General features: G+C 46.5%; 1 protein-coding gene across 1 annotated transcript in view; it reads right to left on the reverse strand.

Annotated features, from left to right (window-relative positions):
• CUL4B (cullin 4B) overlaps positions 1 to 17,003 on the reverse strand; it is a 761,875-nt gene that overhangs the window by 121,120 nt on the left and 623,752 nt on the right. Inside the window, exon 17 of the mRNA XM_085608106.1 lies at positions 952 to 1,065. Within this exon, the coding sequence (XP_085464232.1) occupies positions 952 to 1,065 (114 nt within the window). The remainder of the gene's footprint in view (positions 1 to 951; positions 1,066 to 17,003) is intronic.

The raw sequence follows: 17,003 nt of genomic DNA on the forward strand, positions 1-17,003 counted from the left end.
GATGTTTGAGTTGAAAAGGGGCACCAATTTAAGACATATTTAATCGGACTACACTGGAGGACATTAGCATAGATCACAAGTATAGTTATTGCTGCTCATGTTCCACTGTGCTGTGCCATAATAGGCTCATCTAAAGGTCATCTGATATGCATGAGCACTGTACTATTATTGAAGCCCAAAAGCAAACTTTCAGTGTGTGCCGATATAAAGAACTGAAATTCCGAAACAGAGGCAGTCCTGAAGAACACTCTTTTAAAGCGGACTATGCACAAACATGTCCCCTCAAAAGAGCAAAAAACAAGGCTTGAAAGTAAAACGAACAAAAATGTATTGCTGCATACATAAAAACAAACGTAAGTAAATAAATGAAAATGTTGTAAGTATATCCAGTTCAGAGGAAAATCATTAAAGGCCAAAACTAAAGCTCAGTAAAGTTAAAGGGTGTCTGAACATGTAGATTTTATAAGCTACAGGTTCAAAATAGTTGGCAAACTAAAGGCGACAGACAATGTAGCAGAAAGGTGCACAACCACTTATGAGTTAAACAAAGAAAGAAAGTAACCAGTCACCTGTATTAGGACATATTCTTTACATTATAGGTTTTTAAAAAAAAAAAGAAAAAGTAAGAAGCTGTGGTGAGTTTTATCACCCAAACCCCCACCACCCCCAAAATAATTGTGCCCACTCGATCATACAAAATTAAATTAAATATCTTTCAGTATTCCTATATTTCCTATTGCTAAAAACTAAGGTAATGCCTGAAATAAAGTATGGTTCTTAACTGGATATGATGTGTGTAGACATGTAAATCAGAACAATGAATATCCAGGATCATCTTAACAAAATGTTGCAAAGGTAAATGGAAGGCAGGAAAATAGGTGAAACTTCTTGAACATCAAGGAAATAGATTGCATACTGGCTCCAAAACACAATTATTACAAAGTAACTTGCCTCTTTAAACTCTGCTTTCAATACACAGTGTCCTAATGTTGACTGCCACTGGAGCTTTCTACCACTGTGCTTCCCTAGATAGAAGGTCTTAAAAATCTCCTGGAGTTTTACCATCTAAAAGAAAACAGAAAAATTGTGATAATTTGTTGCTTAACCATTTTTTTTTTATTGTTTCAAAGGTACTTACTTTCTATTTTGTGTTTAACCCCTTGTGTGCGCACGACGTCTCCCGGCCGTCGTGCATTACGGTGGGCGTGTGCGCAAGACAGCCGGGAGCCGTCGTGTTCGCGAACGCCGTTTATTTCTCCCGCACAGCGGGAGAAATAAACCCGCACGCAAGGGGTTAAGCATTTAAAACATTCCATGCAATTCATCCAGAAAACATGGACATATAGAACATAAGTGCACAGGTATGACAGAATCTTTACCATATATTCAGACTAAAAGTTTATAAAAAATCCCTACAACTTACATCTTTGCTACACTTTCTTAGTCACTCGTATGCATAATAAGGAATATGCTACTTACCAGTAGGCATCTGTTCTTGGCATGTAGAGCTGCAGATCTACACACTGTGCATAGATCGTCATCTGGTGTTGGGCCCGGATGTTTGCACTTGTTTTTGTCTTGTAAAGTCTTTGGAAGTCACAAGGTATGTGACTCCTTTGGATCATAGTGCGCATGGGCATCGGCTCCATCCTCAGATTGTTTTTCGCCAGTAGGGAAAGGATGGAGCTCAGTAAGAAACAGGAAAGATGCCCATGTGTGGTGTATCTAATTAAGATATTACTTGTACAGATAAAGGTAGCCGGGTGGGCGTGTGTAGATCTGCAGCTCTACATGCCAAGAACAGATGCATACTGGTAAGTAGCATATTCCGTTCGAGGCATATGAGCTGCAGATTACACACTGTGCATAGATTGTAAAGCAGTATCCACTCCTAGCGGCGACCACCAGTATCTGTTGCAGTAGTTTGAAGTAGTGTTTTGAGTACAGCCTGGCCCACAATAGCCTGTTTAGTTTGCACATCAACACAATAGTGTTTTGTGAATGTGTGCGGTGTAGACCATGTAGCTGCTCTGCAGATATTATCTAAAGGAATGTTCCCTAAAAATGCCATTGAAGCCCCTATCTTTCGTGTAGAGTGGGCTTTAGGAGGAACAGATAATGTACGTTTCGCTTTATGGTAACAAATCTGTATGCATTTGACAATCCACCTAGCTATCCTAGATTTTGATATGGGGTTGCCTTTGTGTGGTGGTGAGAAAGACACGAATAGTTGTTTGGTCTTACGAAAGGGTTTTATTCTCTCTATGTAGTATAGTAGTGCTCTTTTGACATCTAAGGTGTGAAGAGCTCTTTCTGCGACTGTTTGTGGCTGCGAGAAGAATACAGGCAGCTCTACAGATTGATTGAGGTGGGAAGGAGAAATGACTTTAGTGAGGAATTTAGGATTAGTTCGGAGAACAACTTTATTAAGATGCATCTGGAGAAAGGGTTCTTGAATGGTTAGTGCTTTTAGTTCACTAACTCTTCGTAGAGAAGTAATGGCTACGAGGAAAGCTGTTTTCCATGTTAAGAATTTTAGCTCACATTTATGTAAAGGTTCAAATGGAGGCCCCATTAGTCTTGTGAGAACGATGTTTAAATTCCACACAGGGGAGGGTGGTATTCTGGGGGGAATTTTCTCTCGAGTCCCTCCATAAAGGCCTTTATGGCAGGTACTCTGAAAAGTGAGAGATGCTGTCTATTTTGTAGATATGCTGCTATGGCATCGAGATGCAATCTGATAGAGGTATAGGCTAGGTTGCATCTTTGGAGGTGTAGTAAGTAGCCTATGATGTGTTGGATAGACACATATAGGGGATTAGTGTCGTTATGGCAGTATACTATGAACCTCTTCCACTTTGCCGCATAGCATGCTCTAGTGGTAGGCCGTCTAGCTTCTTTGATGACGTTCATACGGTCAGGAGGAAGGTCAAGGTAACCAAATTCTAGGATTTCAGGAGCCAGAACGCTAGGTTGAGCTGAGCCGGGTCTGGTTGTTGGATCTCTCCATGGTTCTGGGTTAAGAGGCGTGGAGAGAGGTGTAGTTTTTGGTGCAGAATTACTGAGAGTTCCAGCGGTGTGGAGTACCATGGCTGTCTGGCCCAAGTTGGAGCAACTAGGATGAACGTTAATGATTGTTGCTGCAGTTTGCGCACCACTAGCGGAATGAGTGGGAGAGGTGGAAAAGCGTACGCAAATCTGCCTGACCAGTTCATCCATATCGCATTGCCTTTGGACAATGGGTGAAGATACCTGGCAGCGAAGTTTGGGCATTTGGCATTTTCTTGGGTGGCGAAGAGGTCTATCTGTTGTTGCCCCAAAATCTGAAAAAACGGTTGAAGAACTTGTGGATGAAGTTCCTACTCGTGGATTTGTTCTGTTTGACAGCTTAAGAGATCGGCTATTGTGTTTTGGACTCCTGGGACATGTTGGTCTAGGAGAAAAATGTTCTGAGGTATAGCCCACCTCCATATGCTCTGTGCAAGTTGAGACAGCTGCAGAGAGTGTGTCCCGCCTTGTTTTTGGATATAATACATGGCTGTCATGTTGTCAGTGTGGACTAAGACAGTCTTGCCTGATTTGTTTCTTCAATGCTTTTAAGGCTAGGAATATGGCTAGTAAGTGGTTGATGTGGAGTAACTTTTGTTGAGGTGTCCACCTGCCCTGCATGGTGTGAGTGATGTAGTAGGTGAGCTCCCCTGCCGGAGAGTGATGCGTCCGCTGTCATGACTATTTGAGGAACTGGCTCGAGGAACGGTCGTCCTTTGGAAAGGTTCTTGGTGTTCCTCCACTGCAGAGAGCGATGGTCACTGCAGAGAATAGAAATGGTATGGTGTAACCTGTCTGAACAATTCCCAAGACGCATCTGTCAGATGAGATGGATCAGCACCCTGAGAGGAATTGTTGTAGCGTCAATATGTTTGGATTTCCTGTCCGGATGATCGGCCAGAAATGAGTTAGGGTACTCCTTGTTGGTGGAGGCCAGGACCATAAGGCTCTCTGGGGTGGGGTGAGTGACATACTAAATCCAGATAACCAGATGCCAGTCTATGATGTCTGGGCAACTGCATGTTCAAATGTGGGCAAGTTTTGGAAATGCCTTTTTTGTGTGGTCATTCCCACATCTTTGGACTGAATCTGCTGTTTTTCATTTTTACTCAGAGTGCACTGAGGCCGGCTAACCAGACCTGTGTCTGTGCCCTTACCCTTTAGCAGGTATGTCGAATTGGCTCATACCCAATTAGCTAAGCTAACTTACCGGAAAGTCCTTTACAAATAAGACCCAGGGCATGTAAGTTAGACAGTCACACTCAGGGATTGCAGCACTGGTTGTGCCACCCTGGGAGAGACAGGAGTAAAATAAGACTCCAGGCCTGCCATTTGCAGGCTGGAAGTGTAGTTAAAACGGTTGGCCTGACTGTCATTTAAAGCAAGGGCAAAGCCAGACTTCCCAATGGTATATGTCTCAGTCACCCCCATCGCAGGCCCTTCTAGTCCTAAGGCAGGGTGCAAAATATCCCAAGGACAGAACATGTTTTTTACACTTTCTGGTAGTAAAGAACAAGTTACTTACCGTCGGTAACGATATATCTGGAAGAGACATAGATTAGTTATGGATTCCTCACCTTAGAATTACCCCCAAGCGTTAGACTGATAGGTGGCGTCAGTCGACTCCGCATTAGTCGTTGGCGTGGTTGCCGTTGCAGCATCTACTTAGACGTCGCCCTCGTGCGCAGTCTTCAGTTCTTTACACGACATTCCACACCAAAAGCGCAGAGCCATGCAATACACTGACCACTGGTGCATGAAAACTAGGGCCCTGAAAGGGAGTTCCTTATTCTAGAAGTCAGTTGGCAGAACGGGGAGGACGGGGAGGATGGGTGGGGCGGTGAGGAATCCATAACTAATCTATGTCTCTTACAGATATATCGTTACCGAAGGTAAGTAACTTGTTCAGCTGAAAGAGACAATTAGTTATGGATTCCTCACCTTAGAATAGATACCCCAGCAATACCAACCCCGGAGGAGGGTCTGCGATCCAAGTTCACACCAGAGTGTCCTGGGGTACCGAACGGCCAAAGAAGTCGTCGCACAAGTTATTTACCTTCGGTAACGATAGATCAGTTAGAAACATTAGTAGTGATAGATTCCTTACCTTAGAATTACCCCCAGGCGTCAGACTGGATCTGAAAAGTTTTTGTCAGCAGTAACCCTGTGCGTCGGTAAGCGTCGTCATGCAGCTCCGTGTGCATCGTTCGCGCTGAGATGACATTGCTGGAGCTACTTGGACGCGCCCACGCGTGCTGACGTCAGTTCTGTACACGACTTTCCGCGCCAGGAACGCCGAGCCATGCAAGAAACTGACCACTGGTGCCATGAAATTAGGGCCCTGAAAGGGATGACCTTAACCCTATAAATCAGTTCGCAGAACGGGGAGGAAGGGTGGGGCGGTAAGGAATCTATCACTACTAATGTTTCTTACAGATATATCGTTACCGTAGGTAAGTAACTTGTGCATCTGAAAGAAACACACAGTGAGATTCCTTACCTTAGAATAGATACCCCAGCAATACCAACTCTGGTGGTGGGTTTGCAAACCAAGATCACACCGGAAAATCACACCGGAAAATCCTGGAGAACAGAACGGCCAAAGAAGCCGTCTCTCCGGACTTGGCTGTCCAGGCAATAATGCTTGGTAAACCTGTGCAGTGAGGCCCACGTAGCTGCCTGACAGATGTCATGCAAGGGAACTCCCCATCCCAAAGCAGTAGTGGCTGCAGTCGCCCTAGTAGAATGAGCACGCAGCACTCCTTTTTAGCCAAAGAATAACAAGCCTTTATGCACAGAACGACCCATTGGGGAGATGGTCCGCTTGTGCAGGGTCCGACCATTCTTGGCGCCAACAAAGAGCTGGTCTTCCACCCGGAACTGTTGAGTGCGGTTCAGGTAGAATGAGAGCGCACGTTTTAGGTCCAGATGGTGGAGCCTCTCCCTCTTTCGAGGGATGCGGAGGCGGAAAGAAGGTGGGCAAAGTGATGGTCTGCCCGATGTGAAAGGCAGAAAAGATGAACGAGTCCTTAGAACAACTTTGTCCGGATGGACAGACAGAAAAGGAGGTTTAGAAGAAAGTGCCTGGAGCTCACTCACTCTTCTGGCAGAGGTGATGGCAACCAGGAAAGCAGTCATTAAAGTGAGAAGACGAAGAGGACAGTTGTGAAGTGGCTCAAAGGGAGTACACATTAGATATGTCAGAACCAGGTTCAAATCCCGCTGAGGCATTACAAATGGAACAGGAGGGAAAAGAGGAGTAATGCCTTTCAAGAATCTATTTACAACAGGGGACTTGAAAATGGAAGGTTGGTCTGGAAGCCGTAAAAAGGCTGAAATGGCCGAGAGATAGCCCTTAAAAGTGCCCAGAGCAGAGCCCTGCTGGGCCAAAGAAAGGAGGAATAGAAGGACCTCCGAAAGGGGAAAGGAGATCCACAGCCTTTGCTGAGCACCATGCCGCAAACTTATTTCACCTGCAGGCGTATACCATCTTAGTGGAGGGACGCCTGGCTGCCAAGATTACATCACAAACTATGGAAGGCAGGTCAAAAGACGTCAACTGCCGCCGCTCACATTTCCACGCAAGGAGGTGGAGGCTGGACAGGTTTGGGTGGAAGACCGTCCCCTATTGCTGCGACAAGATCCTCCCGAAGAGGCAGTCGGATCGGGGGATCGATAGCCATGCTGAGTAGCTCGGGATACCATACTCTTTGAGCGCAGTCCAGAGCCAAAAGAATGACTTGGGCCCGGTCGCGCTTGATCTTCTTCAGCACTCTGTGTAGAAGTGGTACAGGCGGAAAAGCGTATAGTAGACTGCAACTCCAATCGCGACGAAAAGCGTCGCCTAGTGAGTGCCGCCTTGGAATTTCCAACGTGCAGAACTGAGGACATTGCGCGTTCTCTTCGGTGGCAAAAAGATCTAACCAAGGCTCTCCCCACTGCTGAAAGAGACCTTGAGCCATGTCCTAGAGCAGATGCCATTTGTGATCCATCATGCACCGGCGGCTGAGTTCGTCCGCCCTGGTGTTCAGAGAACCACCAGGGAAATGCCCTGATGTTCCAGTCATGTCCAGAGACGCAGAGCCTCCTGACATAGGGTCCACGACCCTACCCCGCCCTGTTTGTTGCAGTACCACATGGCGGTGGTGTTGTCTGTGAACACCTGCACTACTCTCCTCTTGACAGATGGAAGGAATACCTTCAGTGCAAGTCGGATCAACCGAAGCTCCAGAAGGATGACATGGAGCCGGGACTCCGCCAGAGACCAGAGTCCTCTGATCTCCGCCTCTCCCATGTGGCCGCCCCATCCCAGAAGTTCTGCCGTTGACCCAATCGCGATTCGTGAGCCACCACTGCAATTGGTGTGCAGTTCCCTCCAAGATCTGGACGTGATCGGACAGGCTGCCCTGATGCTGTGCCCACTGGAACTTCAGTTCCCACTGCAGAGCCCGCATATGCCATCTGGCATGATCCACCAAAAGGATGCAGGAGACTAAAAGGCCCAGTAGCCGGAGGGTCATCCTGACCGAAGCCCGGGATAGAGGCTGAAAGATCGGAATCATAGCCCGAAGATCCCGGACTCGCTGCTCGGGAGGATAAACCCGAAACTGCACCAAATCCAGAACCGCTCCGATGAAGAGGAGCTTCTGAGACTGAATCAGGTGCGACTTCGGCACGTTAATGTAGAACACCAGCAAATGCAGGTCGGCCCTAATCTGGAGGTGGGAGAAGACTGCCTGGGGCGACCCCGCCTTCAACAACCAGTCGTCGAGATAGGGGAAAACCGGAACCCCTGATCTGCGCAGATGAGCTGCGACCACTGCCATCACTTTCGTGAACACCCGAGGGGCGCTGGTAAGGCCATAAGGGAGCACAGTGAACTGAAAGTGCTCAATGAGCTTACCGTGAACCGCAGGTATCGCCGCTGGGCCGGCAGGACGGGGATATGAAAGTAAGCTTATTGCAAGTTGAACGCTACCATCCAGTCTTGAGGGTCTAGGGCAGACAAGACTTGAGCAAGTGTGAGCATCTTGAACTTCTCCTTCCGGAAGAAGCGATGGACGTTCCGAAGGTCTAAGATAGGACACAGGCTTTTGTCCTTCTTGGGGAGCAGAAAGTAGTGGGAATAACAACCACGACCTACTTCTGGCCCAGGAATGCGCTCGATGGGCCCCCTCGGCCAAGAGGGCCGTAACTTCCTGCTGGAGAAGGACCAAGTGATCCTCAGACATGGGATGGAATTGAGGTGGCATGGATGGAGGGGTAGTCTCGAAGGGGCGGGAGTAGCCCCTTTGGACTATCTGCAAAACCCACCTGTCTGACGTGATGTTCAGCCTGTGGGGGAAATGATGGTGAATCCTGCCGCCCACTGGCGATTGATGGGCCTGAAAGGCCGAACTAGGAGGGTTTGGAGGCTGCTGCAAGGGGGGCGCTGGTGGACTGGTCCCCTGACCCACGGCAGTGGGATCCAGTTCCCCGGCTGTGCAGAGGCTGGACAGCTTGCGCAGGCCTGTGGCTCTGGGCAGAACATGGCGGGGCACCCCTTCCGTAGCCACGAAAGGGGCGAAAAGCAGACTGCACAGGGCGGGAGGTGGAAGCGAGGCCCTTAGGATCTGGCCGTAGACCTAGAATCCTTAAAGCGCTTGAGCCCGCTGTCTGCCTTGTTGCCAAACAGGCGACACTCATCAAAGGGCATGTCAAAAAGCGTTGCTTGGACATCACCCGAGAAGCCAGTGGACCTCAACCAGGCGTAGCATCTCCGTGCTACAGACGTGGAAATCGTCCTGCCCAGTGAGTAGGCGGTGTCCTGCCCACACCAGATGGCGAACTTCGCTGTGTCTCTCCCTTCGGTAACATCACGGGAGAGCACAGCCCAGGCCTCCTCGGGCACTGTGGCAGCACCTGCGCAACCGTGTCCCACACCGAGTGGGAGTAACGTCCCAATAGACAAGCGGTGTTCACCGACTACAGTCCCAAGCTGAAGGAAGAAAAACATCTTCCCTAGGTGGTCCAGCTTCTTGGATTCCCTATCAGGTGGTGCGTTAGGGAATGTGCCTTTGGACGTTGAGGCTTTGACTACCAAGCTCTCTGGGGTAGGATGGGAAGATAGGAAAATGGGATCGCCCGGAGCCAGGCGGTGGCGTCGGGCAATCATCCTGTCCACAGGAGCCCCTCTGTTGGGCTTGGACCAAGTGCCCAAAAGGATGTCTGTAAGGGCCTCATTGAACGGCAGCAGGGGCTCCTAAGAGGCCGCTGCCGGCTGAAGCACCTCAGTCAGGAGGTTAGTCCTGGCCGCCACCATAGGAAGCTCGAGGTTTAAGGCCTCGGCTGCCCTACGCAACACCACTGCGTAGGACGCACCCTCCTCTGTAGCCACGGTAGGGGGGATAAAGCATGCCATGGTCTGGGGAGGTGTCCAGAGCACTGGCGTCACCCAATTCCTCCCTCCAGTCGTGGATCCTTGGGGGCCCTGCGGTGCCAGAGCCGAAGCTGCCGGCATCGAAGGCCTAGAGCCCCCAGCTGAGTCTGCTGGACCAGAGGGCGAGCCAGCGGAGTCGGGCTGCCCGAAGATGGAGTGCAAGGCTTCGTAAAAGCTTCAAAGCTGGGCAGGGGTTGCTCTGGCTCCCGGAAAGCGAGTGAAGGCCGGAGTCGACCCAACAGGCTCCACGGGCGGAGCCGGACGACTACCAACCGCTTCCTGTGTCACATAGGCCGATAGACAGGTAGAACACGAAGAGCAACGATTGTTCTTCGCCTTCTTCTTGCGCTTCAACTTACCCGAAGACGAAGACTTCGATGACGAGTGGTGGGGTGGCTACGCAACCTGTCCCGCCACCTCCCTCTTGACCAGGACCTCGAACGGCATGCAGCGGACTGCCGGGCCTCCTGAAGCTTTTGGGACCGCTCCCGCAAAGACTTCGGGTTCATGGCCCGGCAGTCGGAGCAGGACTTTGGGTCGTGGTCAAGCTCCAGGCACCCAAGGCACACGAGGTGCGGGTCCGTAACCGACATCAATTTGTTACAGGAGTCACGGGCCTTGAAGCTGGTCCGAAGTGACATCCCTCCGTGCACCAGGAGTCGATCGACTTAAAAGGTGTCGACAAAAGTCGCAAACAGAGTCAAAAAGTGACTCGAGGTACCGCTCTCTCTCGATGTGCACTGGCTGGCGCGGAAAAAGAAAACTGACGTCAGCTCGCGAGGGCGGCGACTAAGTAGGTACTGCAACATTATTCCGGCGACCAGGATGCCAACAACGAACGCAGAGTCAACCGATGCCACTTATCGACGCGCAGGAGTACTGCTGAAGAAAAAATTCTCCGGATCCAGTCTGACACCTGGGGGTAATTCTTAGGTGAGGAATCCCCAACTAATTCTCTTTCAGATAATGCAAAACTGTTGTTTTTAATGTGGAAAGGCTTGGTTGCCCAATTGGCGAGTACAGAGTTACACACGGAACCCTCAGCTGTGAAACCAAGGTAGGTCATCCAAGGTATCAAACAACTTGTTGCATCAAGGCAGACTTAAGTCCTAAGTCGTACTTAATTTAACAAGTTGCAGTGTGCAACTTTAGCAAAGCTGCCACCTTGGCACAATTAAGTGAAATAATTTGATCTACTATACCTTGCAAATTCTATATCTCCAGAACCCACTAGTAGATCTTTTTTGTTGTGGTGTCTAACAATACATAAAAATACAGTCTATTTTTATAAATTAGTGTCAGATTTCTTTATTGTCTTGCAGATTTACTCTTCAATTGTCTTGGTGCCAGTTAAATGCTTAACACTTGTTCCTCTGTGTAAGCCTAACTGCTCAGCGGCAGAGCTACCTAGGATGGAGCGGAGGGTTTGACACACGAAGCACAAGGGTCCTAAAGGGGTTGGTAAGTATTTTACATGGTGAGGTTGCATAACCACACCATGTAAAACACCCCATTTGCTGACAGCAATGTAATTGGGAATTCCAGCTCCATCTTTTTTTAATGTCGGAATCTGCACAGATGGGAAAACAGCCCCACTGGCAGATAAATGGTGCTACTCAGGTATTTCCTGAGTTGCAGACTGGTGATGGTTGTATTTCAAAGATAACTATTCAGCAGAGACAATAGGAACCATAAAATGTGTTAAATTAGCATCCAGATTAACAAATTACATACCTTCGGTAACAACTTATCTGGTAGAGGCAATATCTAGGCGCAGCTTGCTTACCTTTGAATTTACCCAGGCATCAGACTGGGTCCAGAAGATTTTTCGTAAGCAGTACCCCTGTGCGCCGGTAGGTGGTGTGGTTCGCGCCAGTTGCGTCCGTGCCATCTATACAGGCACCACCTCGGCCACCAGCTACTTTTCACATCAGAATACGGAGCCATGAAGGGAACGGATACTGGTGCGTCCACCCTAGAGCCCTAGAAAGGATCATCTCGGACACTAGAAATCTGTTCGCAGAATGGGGAGGATTAAGTGGGAAGGTATGGAATCTGCGGCTAGATATTGTCTCTAACAGATAAGACGGTACCAAATGTAAGAAACTTGTTCATCTGATGGACACTTCTAGGAGCAGATTGTTTACCTTTGAATAGATACCCAAGCCATACCATTCCTAGTGTTGGCTCTGCGAACAAATTTAAACTAGGAAGTCCTGCAGGACCCAACAGTCGAAGTGCACGTCCCTACGGAACTGACTGTCAAGGCAGTAATGCCGGTAAGCGTGTGCAGGGAAGCCTGCATTATTGCCTGGCAGATCTCCAGGACTGAGATTGCACGTGCTAAAACAGTCATCGCAGCTTTAGGAATGAGCCTGCATGTCTTCAGGAGGCTGCATCTTTGCCAATGCTTAGCAGATCTTGATGCAGAGAATGATCTATCAAGTGATAGTTTCTGCACTGCCCGACCTTTCTTCGCACCAACACACAGCATGAAGAGTTGGTCATCCACTGTGAACTCTTGTGTACAGTCAAGGTAGAACGACAACGCTCTTTATGGGTCCAGATGGTGGAGTTGCTTCTCCTCCTTAGAGGGACGTGGAGGAGCGCAGAAGGTGGGCAAGATGACAGATTGGTCCACATGAAATGATGTCAGCACTTTCAGCAGGCCAGAGGCCCTAGTACGAAGCACCAGTTTGTACAGATAAATTGAAAAGAATGGAGGCCTGAAAGATAAAGTCTACAGCTCACTCACCCCTCCGGGCTGATATAATCTGCCAAAAACGGCTGTTTTGATGGTGAGCAGCTTGAGGGGACAACTGTGAAGATGCTCAAAAGGAGCACACATCAAGAATGTTAGGACCAAATTAAGGTCCTACTGAGGCATAATAAAAGAAAGCAATGCCCTTCAAAAGGATCATGTTACTTACCCTAGTAAGCAACTGTTCTTGCCATGTAGTGCTGTAGATTCACATGCTGTGCATAAGTCTGCCATCTAGTGTTGGGCTCAGATGATTATAAGAATCACAAGGCTGTGTGACCCCCCTCCTCTTGGCAATACTGCGCATGTTCAACGACTCCTTTGCCAGATCGTTTTGCCACTGATAGGTGAGAATGGAGTTATAATATGCATCAGTAATGTGATGTCAAGTATGTAAACTGAAACCTACACATTCTTTTGCGGGAGGAGGGAGGGCGCATGTGAATCTATAGCGCTACATGCCAAGAACAGTTGCTTACTGAGTAACAATCCATTCGAAGGATGTGTGTAGTAGATACACATGCTGTGAATGGACTGGAAAGCAGTACCTCTCCCTAAGCAGTGGGTAATCTGTGGGGGTTGCAGTTGTTTGAAAAAAGAGTTCTTAATACAACTTGGCCAACATTGGCTTGTTGACGAGTAAATACATCCACACAATAATATTTTCTGAAGGAGTGTGGAGAGGACCATGTAGCTGCTTTGCAAATATCAGCAATATGAATATTCCCTAAAAATGCTATAGAAGCCCCTATTCTATGAGTGAATTGAGCTTCGGGGGGAGCAGGTAGAAGTCTTTTAGCTTTAGCATAACAAGCTTGGATATATTTTACTATCCATCTTGATATTCCAGATTTAGAAATAGCATTTCTAATGTGGGGAGATGCAAAAGCAATGAATAATTGCTTAGTCTGTCAAAACAATACATTAAAGCACTTAACATCTAAAGCATGTAAAACCCTCTCTGCAACTGAGTACGGTTGTGAAAAGAAAACAGGCAATTCTATTGCTTGATTGATATGAAAAGGCGAAATGACTTTTGGAAGGAATTGTGAGTTTCTTCTGAGCACCACTTTGTCTCTATGAAGCTGGAAAAAGATATGTTACTTACCTAGTAAGCATCTGTTTTGGGCATGCCGAGCTGTAAATTCACATGCTTTGCATACTCCTGCCATCGAATGTTGGGTTCGGATGCATGCAAATTGTTTTCTTCAAATAAGTCTTTCCTAGTCACGAGGTAAGGGGACTACTCCTTTTGGTGATAGTGCACATAGGTATTGACTTCATAGTTAGATTGTTTTCCCTTAAGACCCTGAGAATGGAGTGAGTGAGTGTAGTACAGAGATGGCCATGCATATCTAACGTAAATAATGAGAACTGCAACAACTACAGGTGCCCAGGGAGGTGGAAGGGTGCATGTGAATCTATAGCTCTACATGCCAAGAACAGATGCCTACTGGACATAATCAGTTTGAGGCATGTGTGTTGTAGATACACATGCTTTTCATAGACTATATAGCAGTATTCTCCCAAAGCGGTAGCTAACTGGTAGGTGTTGCAGTTGTTTAAAAAAGGTTTTTTTGCACAGCTTGCCCTACGTTGGCTTGCTGGTGTGCTAACACATCCACACAGTAGTGTTTAGTAAATGTGTGTGGTGTGGACCATGTTGCTGCTTTACAAATGTCAGCTATAGGAATGTCACCTAAAAAGGCCTTAGACGCTCCTATTTTACGAGCGGAATGTGCTCTAGGAGGTATAGATACATTTATTTTAGCTTTAGCATAGCAAGTTTGAATGCATTTAACAATTCATCTTGAAATACCAGATTAAGAGTTAGGATTACCTTTGTGAGGTGTAGCAAATGCAACAAACAGTTTTGCTTTATGAAAACCTTTTGTCCTTTCAATATAGTTTAACAAGGCTCTTTTGACATCAAGTGTGTGAAGAGCTCTTTCTGCTACTGAATCAGGTTGACGGAAGAACACGGGTAACTCAACTGACTGGTCAATATGAAAAGCAGAAACCACTTTTGAGAGGAATTTTGGATGGTGCGAAGAACTACTCTATCTTTATGAAGCTGGAAGAAGGGTTCTTCTAAGGTTAATGCCTGTGGCTCACTAACTCTCCTTAAATAAGTGATAGCAATTAGGAAGGCAACCGTCCATGAAATAAACTAACAGAATTGTGTAATGGCTCTTAAGGTGGGGCCATGAGTCTTGTAGCCACAATGTTCAGATTTCAAACTGGTGCAGGAGGTACCCTGGGTGATATTACTCTTTTAAGGCTCTCCATAAAGGCCTTAATTACTGGAACCTTAAACAAAGATAAATGTCTGTTTTGCAAATATGTGGCTACTGCTGCAAGGTGCAATCGGATGGATGTGTAGGCGAGCCCAGCATGCTGTAGATGCAAAAGGTAAAAAGGAAAATGTTACTCAGTAAGAATCTATTCGTGGCATGTAGAGCTGTAGATTCACATGCTTTGCATACTCCGGCCATCTAGTGTTGGATCCGGATGTTTGTAAGTTGTTTTTGTTCGAAGAAGTCTTTCCAGTCACGAGGTAGGCGATTCCTCCGTTCGGTGATAGTGCGCATGGGCATAGACTCCATTGTTAGATTGTTTTCCTTCCCGCAGAGGGTGAGAAATGGAGTTAAGAAGTGTAGAATAGAGATGTCCATGCGTATGAATGTAAATTATGAATTACAATCACTACAGGAGACCGGGGAGGTGGGTGGGTGCATGTGAACAACAGCTCTACATGCCAAGAACAGATGCTTTCTGGGTAAGTAACATTTTCCGCTCTAGGCATGTGAGCTGTATATCACATGCTTTGCATAGACTATATAGCAGTAATCTCCCAAAGCGATGGCTAACCTGTAGTGCTCGTAGTTGTTTGAAACGGTGTTTTAAGTACTGCTTGGCCTACATTTCTCTTTCTATGTAGTAGCTCGCCTAACATGAAGTGTATGTAGAGCTGGTTCTGCTACAGAATCAGGTTGAGGAAAGAAAACAGGTAACTTAACTGATAGATTGATATGAAAAGCAGAAACTACTTTAGGGAGGAATTTTGAATTATTACGAAGAACCACTATATCCTTGTGAAGTTGTAAGAAAGGCTCTTGTAAGGGTAATGCCTGGAGTTCACCAACTCTCCTTAGTGCAGTTACTGCTATGAGGAAAGCGAACTTCTATGATAGGAATTGTAGTTGACATTTGTGCAATGGTTCAAAAGGTGGACCCATTAGCCTTGTAAGAACTATGTTTAAATTCCACTCTGGAGCAGGTGGAATCCTTGGAGGTATTACTCTTTTTAATCCCTCCATGAATGCTTTAGCCACTGGTACACTGGTTGTCTGTTTTGTAAGTATGCAGCTACAGCTGCTAGATAGAAATGCAACAAATAAACAATGTTTTGCACAGAAGCATCAAGTGGATTGATATGATTGTTGTTACAATAGACAAAGTGTTGGCGTTGGCGCTGGTCTTATGTTATCATCATTGTCTCATTGTTATGTATATTGTGTTTTTTCCTCATTTTATTATTTTTTGTTTATTGTGAATGTATAGTCAAATGTGCCATATTGGCAGTGTGTTCTATATCAGTATGGTGTGGGGTTTTTTAGACAGGTTGTAATCGTTTTATATATAAACATATTTGTATAGGTTTTCTATATTGGAAAAAAAAGAAAAAAAGAATCAATTGAATGAATTGACATGTTCTAAATAAATGAAGTGACATGTTCTTAATACACTGTTGACTGTGGGGTCCATATTATTACATGGACACATTGCCTAATTTTTAAATAAATAGGTGTAGGAAGCTTTTGTTGTAGTTTATAGGTTTTCTCCCTGTACCTTCCTCACACATGTGAAACAGTCAGGGTCCCTCTATCGTTGTTTATTGAATTTCCACTTTGCTGCATAACATGCTCTAGTAGTAGGCTTTCTAGCCTCTTTGAGAATATTCATAAAGTCTGGTGGTAGTTGCAAATAACCAAACTATGACTTCAGGAGCCAAATCGCTAGGTTTAGTTCTTTGGGATTTGTATGTATGATTTCTCCATGGCTCTGAGTGAGGAGAGAGGGTGTGAGATGTAATTTTTTATTTGAATCTACCTTGAGTTCTAATGGGTTGGTGTAACAAGGTTGACAAGCCCAAGTAGGTGCTACTAGTATCAACGTGAGGCACGTTTGCCTGAGCTTCCGAAACAGAAACGGAATTAGTGGGAGAGGTGGAAAAGGGTAAGCAAATATCCCTGACCAATTAATCCACAGACCATTTTCCTTGGATGCTTGGTGTGGGAACCTGGATGCGAAGTTTGAGCATTTTGCGTTGTACGCAGTGGCGAACAGATCCATTTGTGGAAATCCCCATTTTTGCTGAACAGGTCTGCAATCTGATTGTCTACTCCTGGAATGTGCTCTACTATGAGATACATTTTGTGATGAATCGCCCAGTTCCAAATGCTTTGTGCAAGGCGCGACAGTTGGAGAGAGCGTGTCCCTCCCTGTTTCTGTAAGTAGTACATTGCTGTCATGTGGTCTGTGCAGACTAAGACAGTCTTGTGTACGATTGGGTGAGAAAACCTTTCAGTGCTAGAAACACTGCGAGTAGTTCTAGATAGTTGATGTGAAGGAATTTGTGATTGTCCGACCACAGACCTTGTACTGCGTGATGTTGAAAATGGGCACCCCAACCGGTTAGAGATGCGTTTGCGGTCAATAAAATCTGTGGAATAGGGTCTATAAAGGGCCGCCCTTTTCCTAAGTTTTGAGGGT

This window comes from Triturus cristatus, chromosome 5_2 (assembly GCF_964204655.1).
Source record: "Triturus cristatus chromosome 5_2, aTriCri1.1, whole genome shotgun sequence".
Lineage (NCBI taxonomy): Eukaryota > Metazoa > Chordata > Amphibia > Caudata > Salamandridae > Triturus > Triturus cristatus.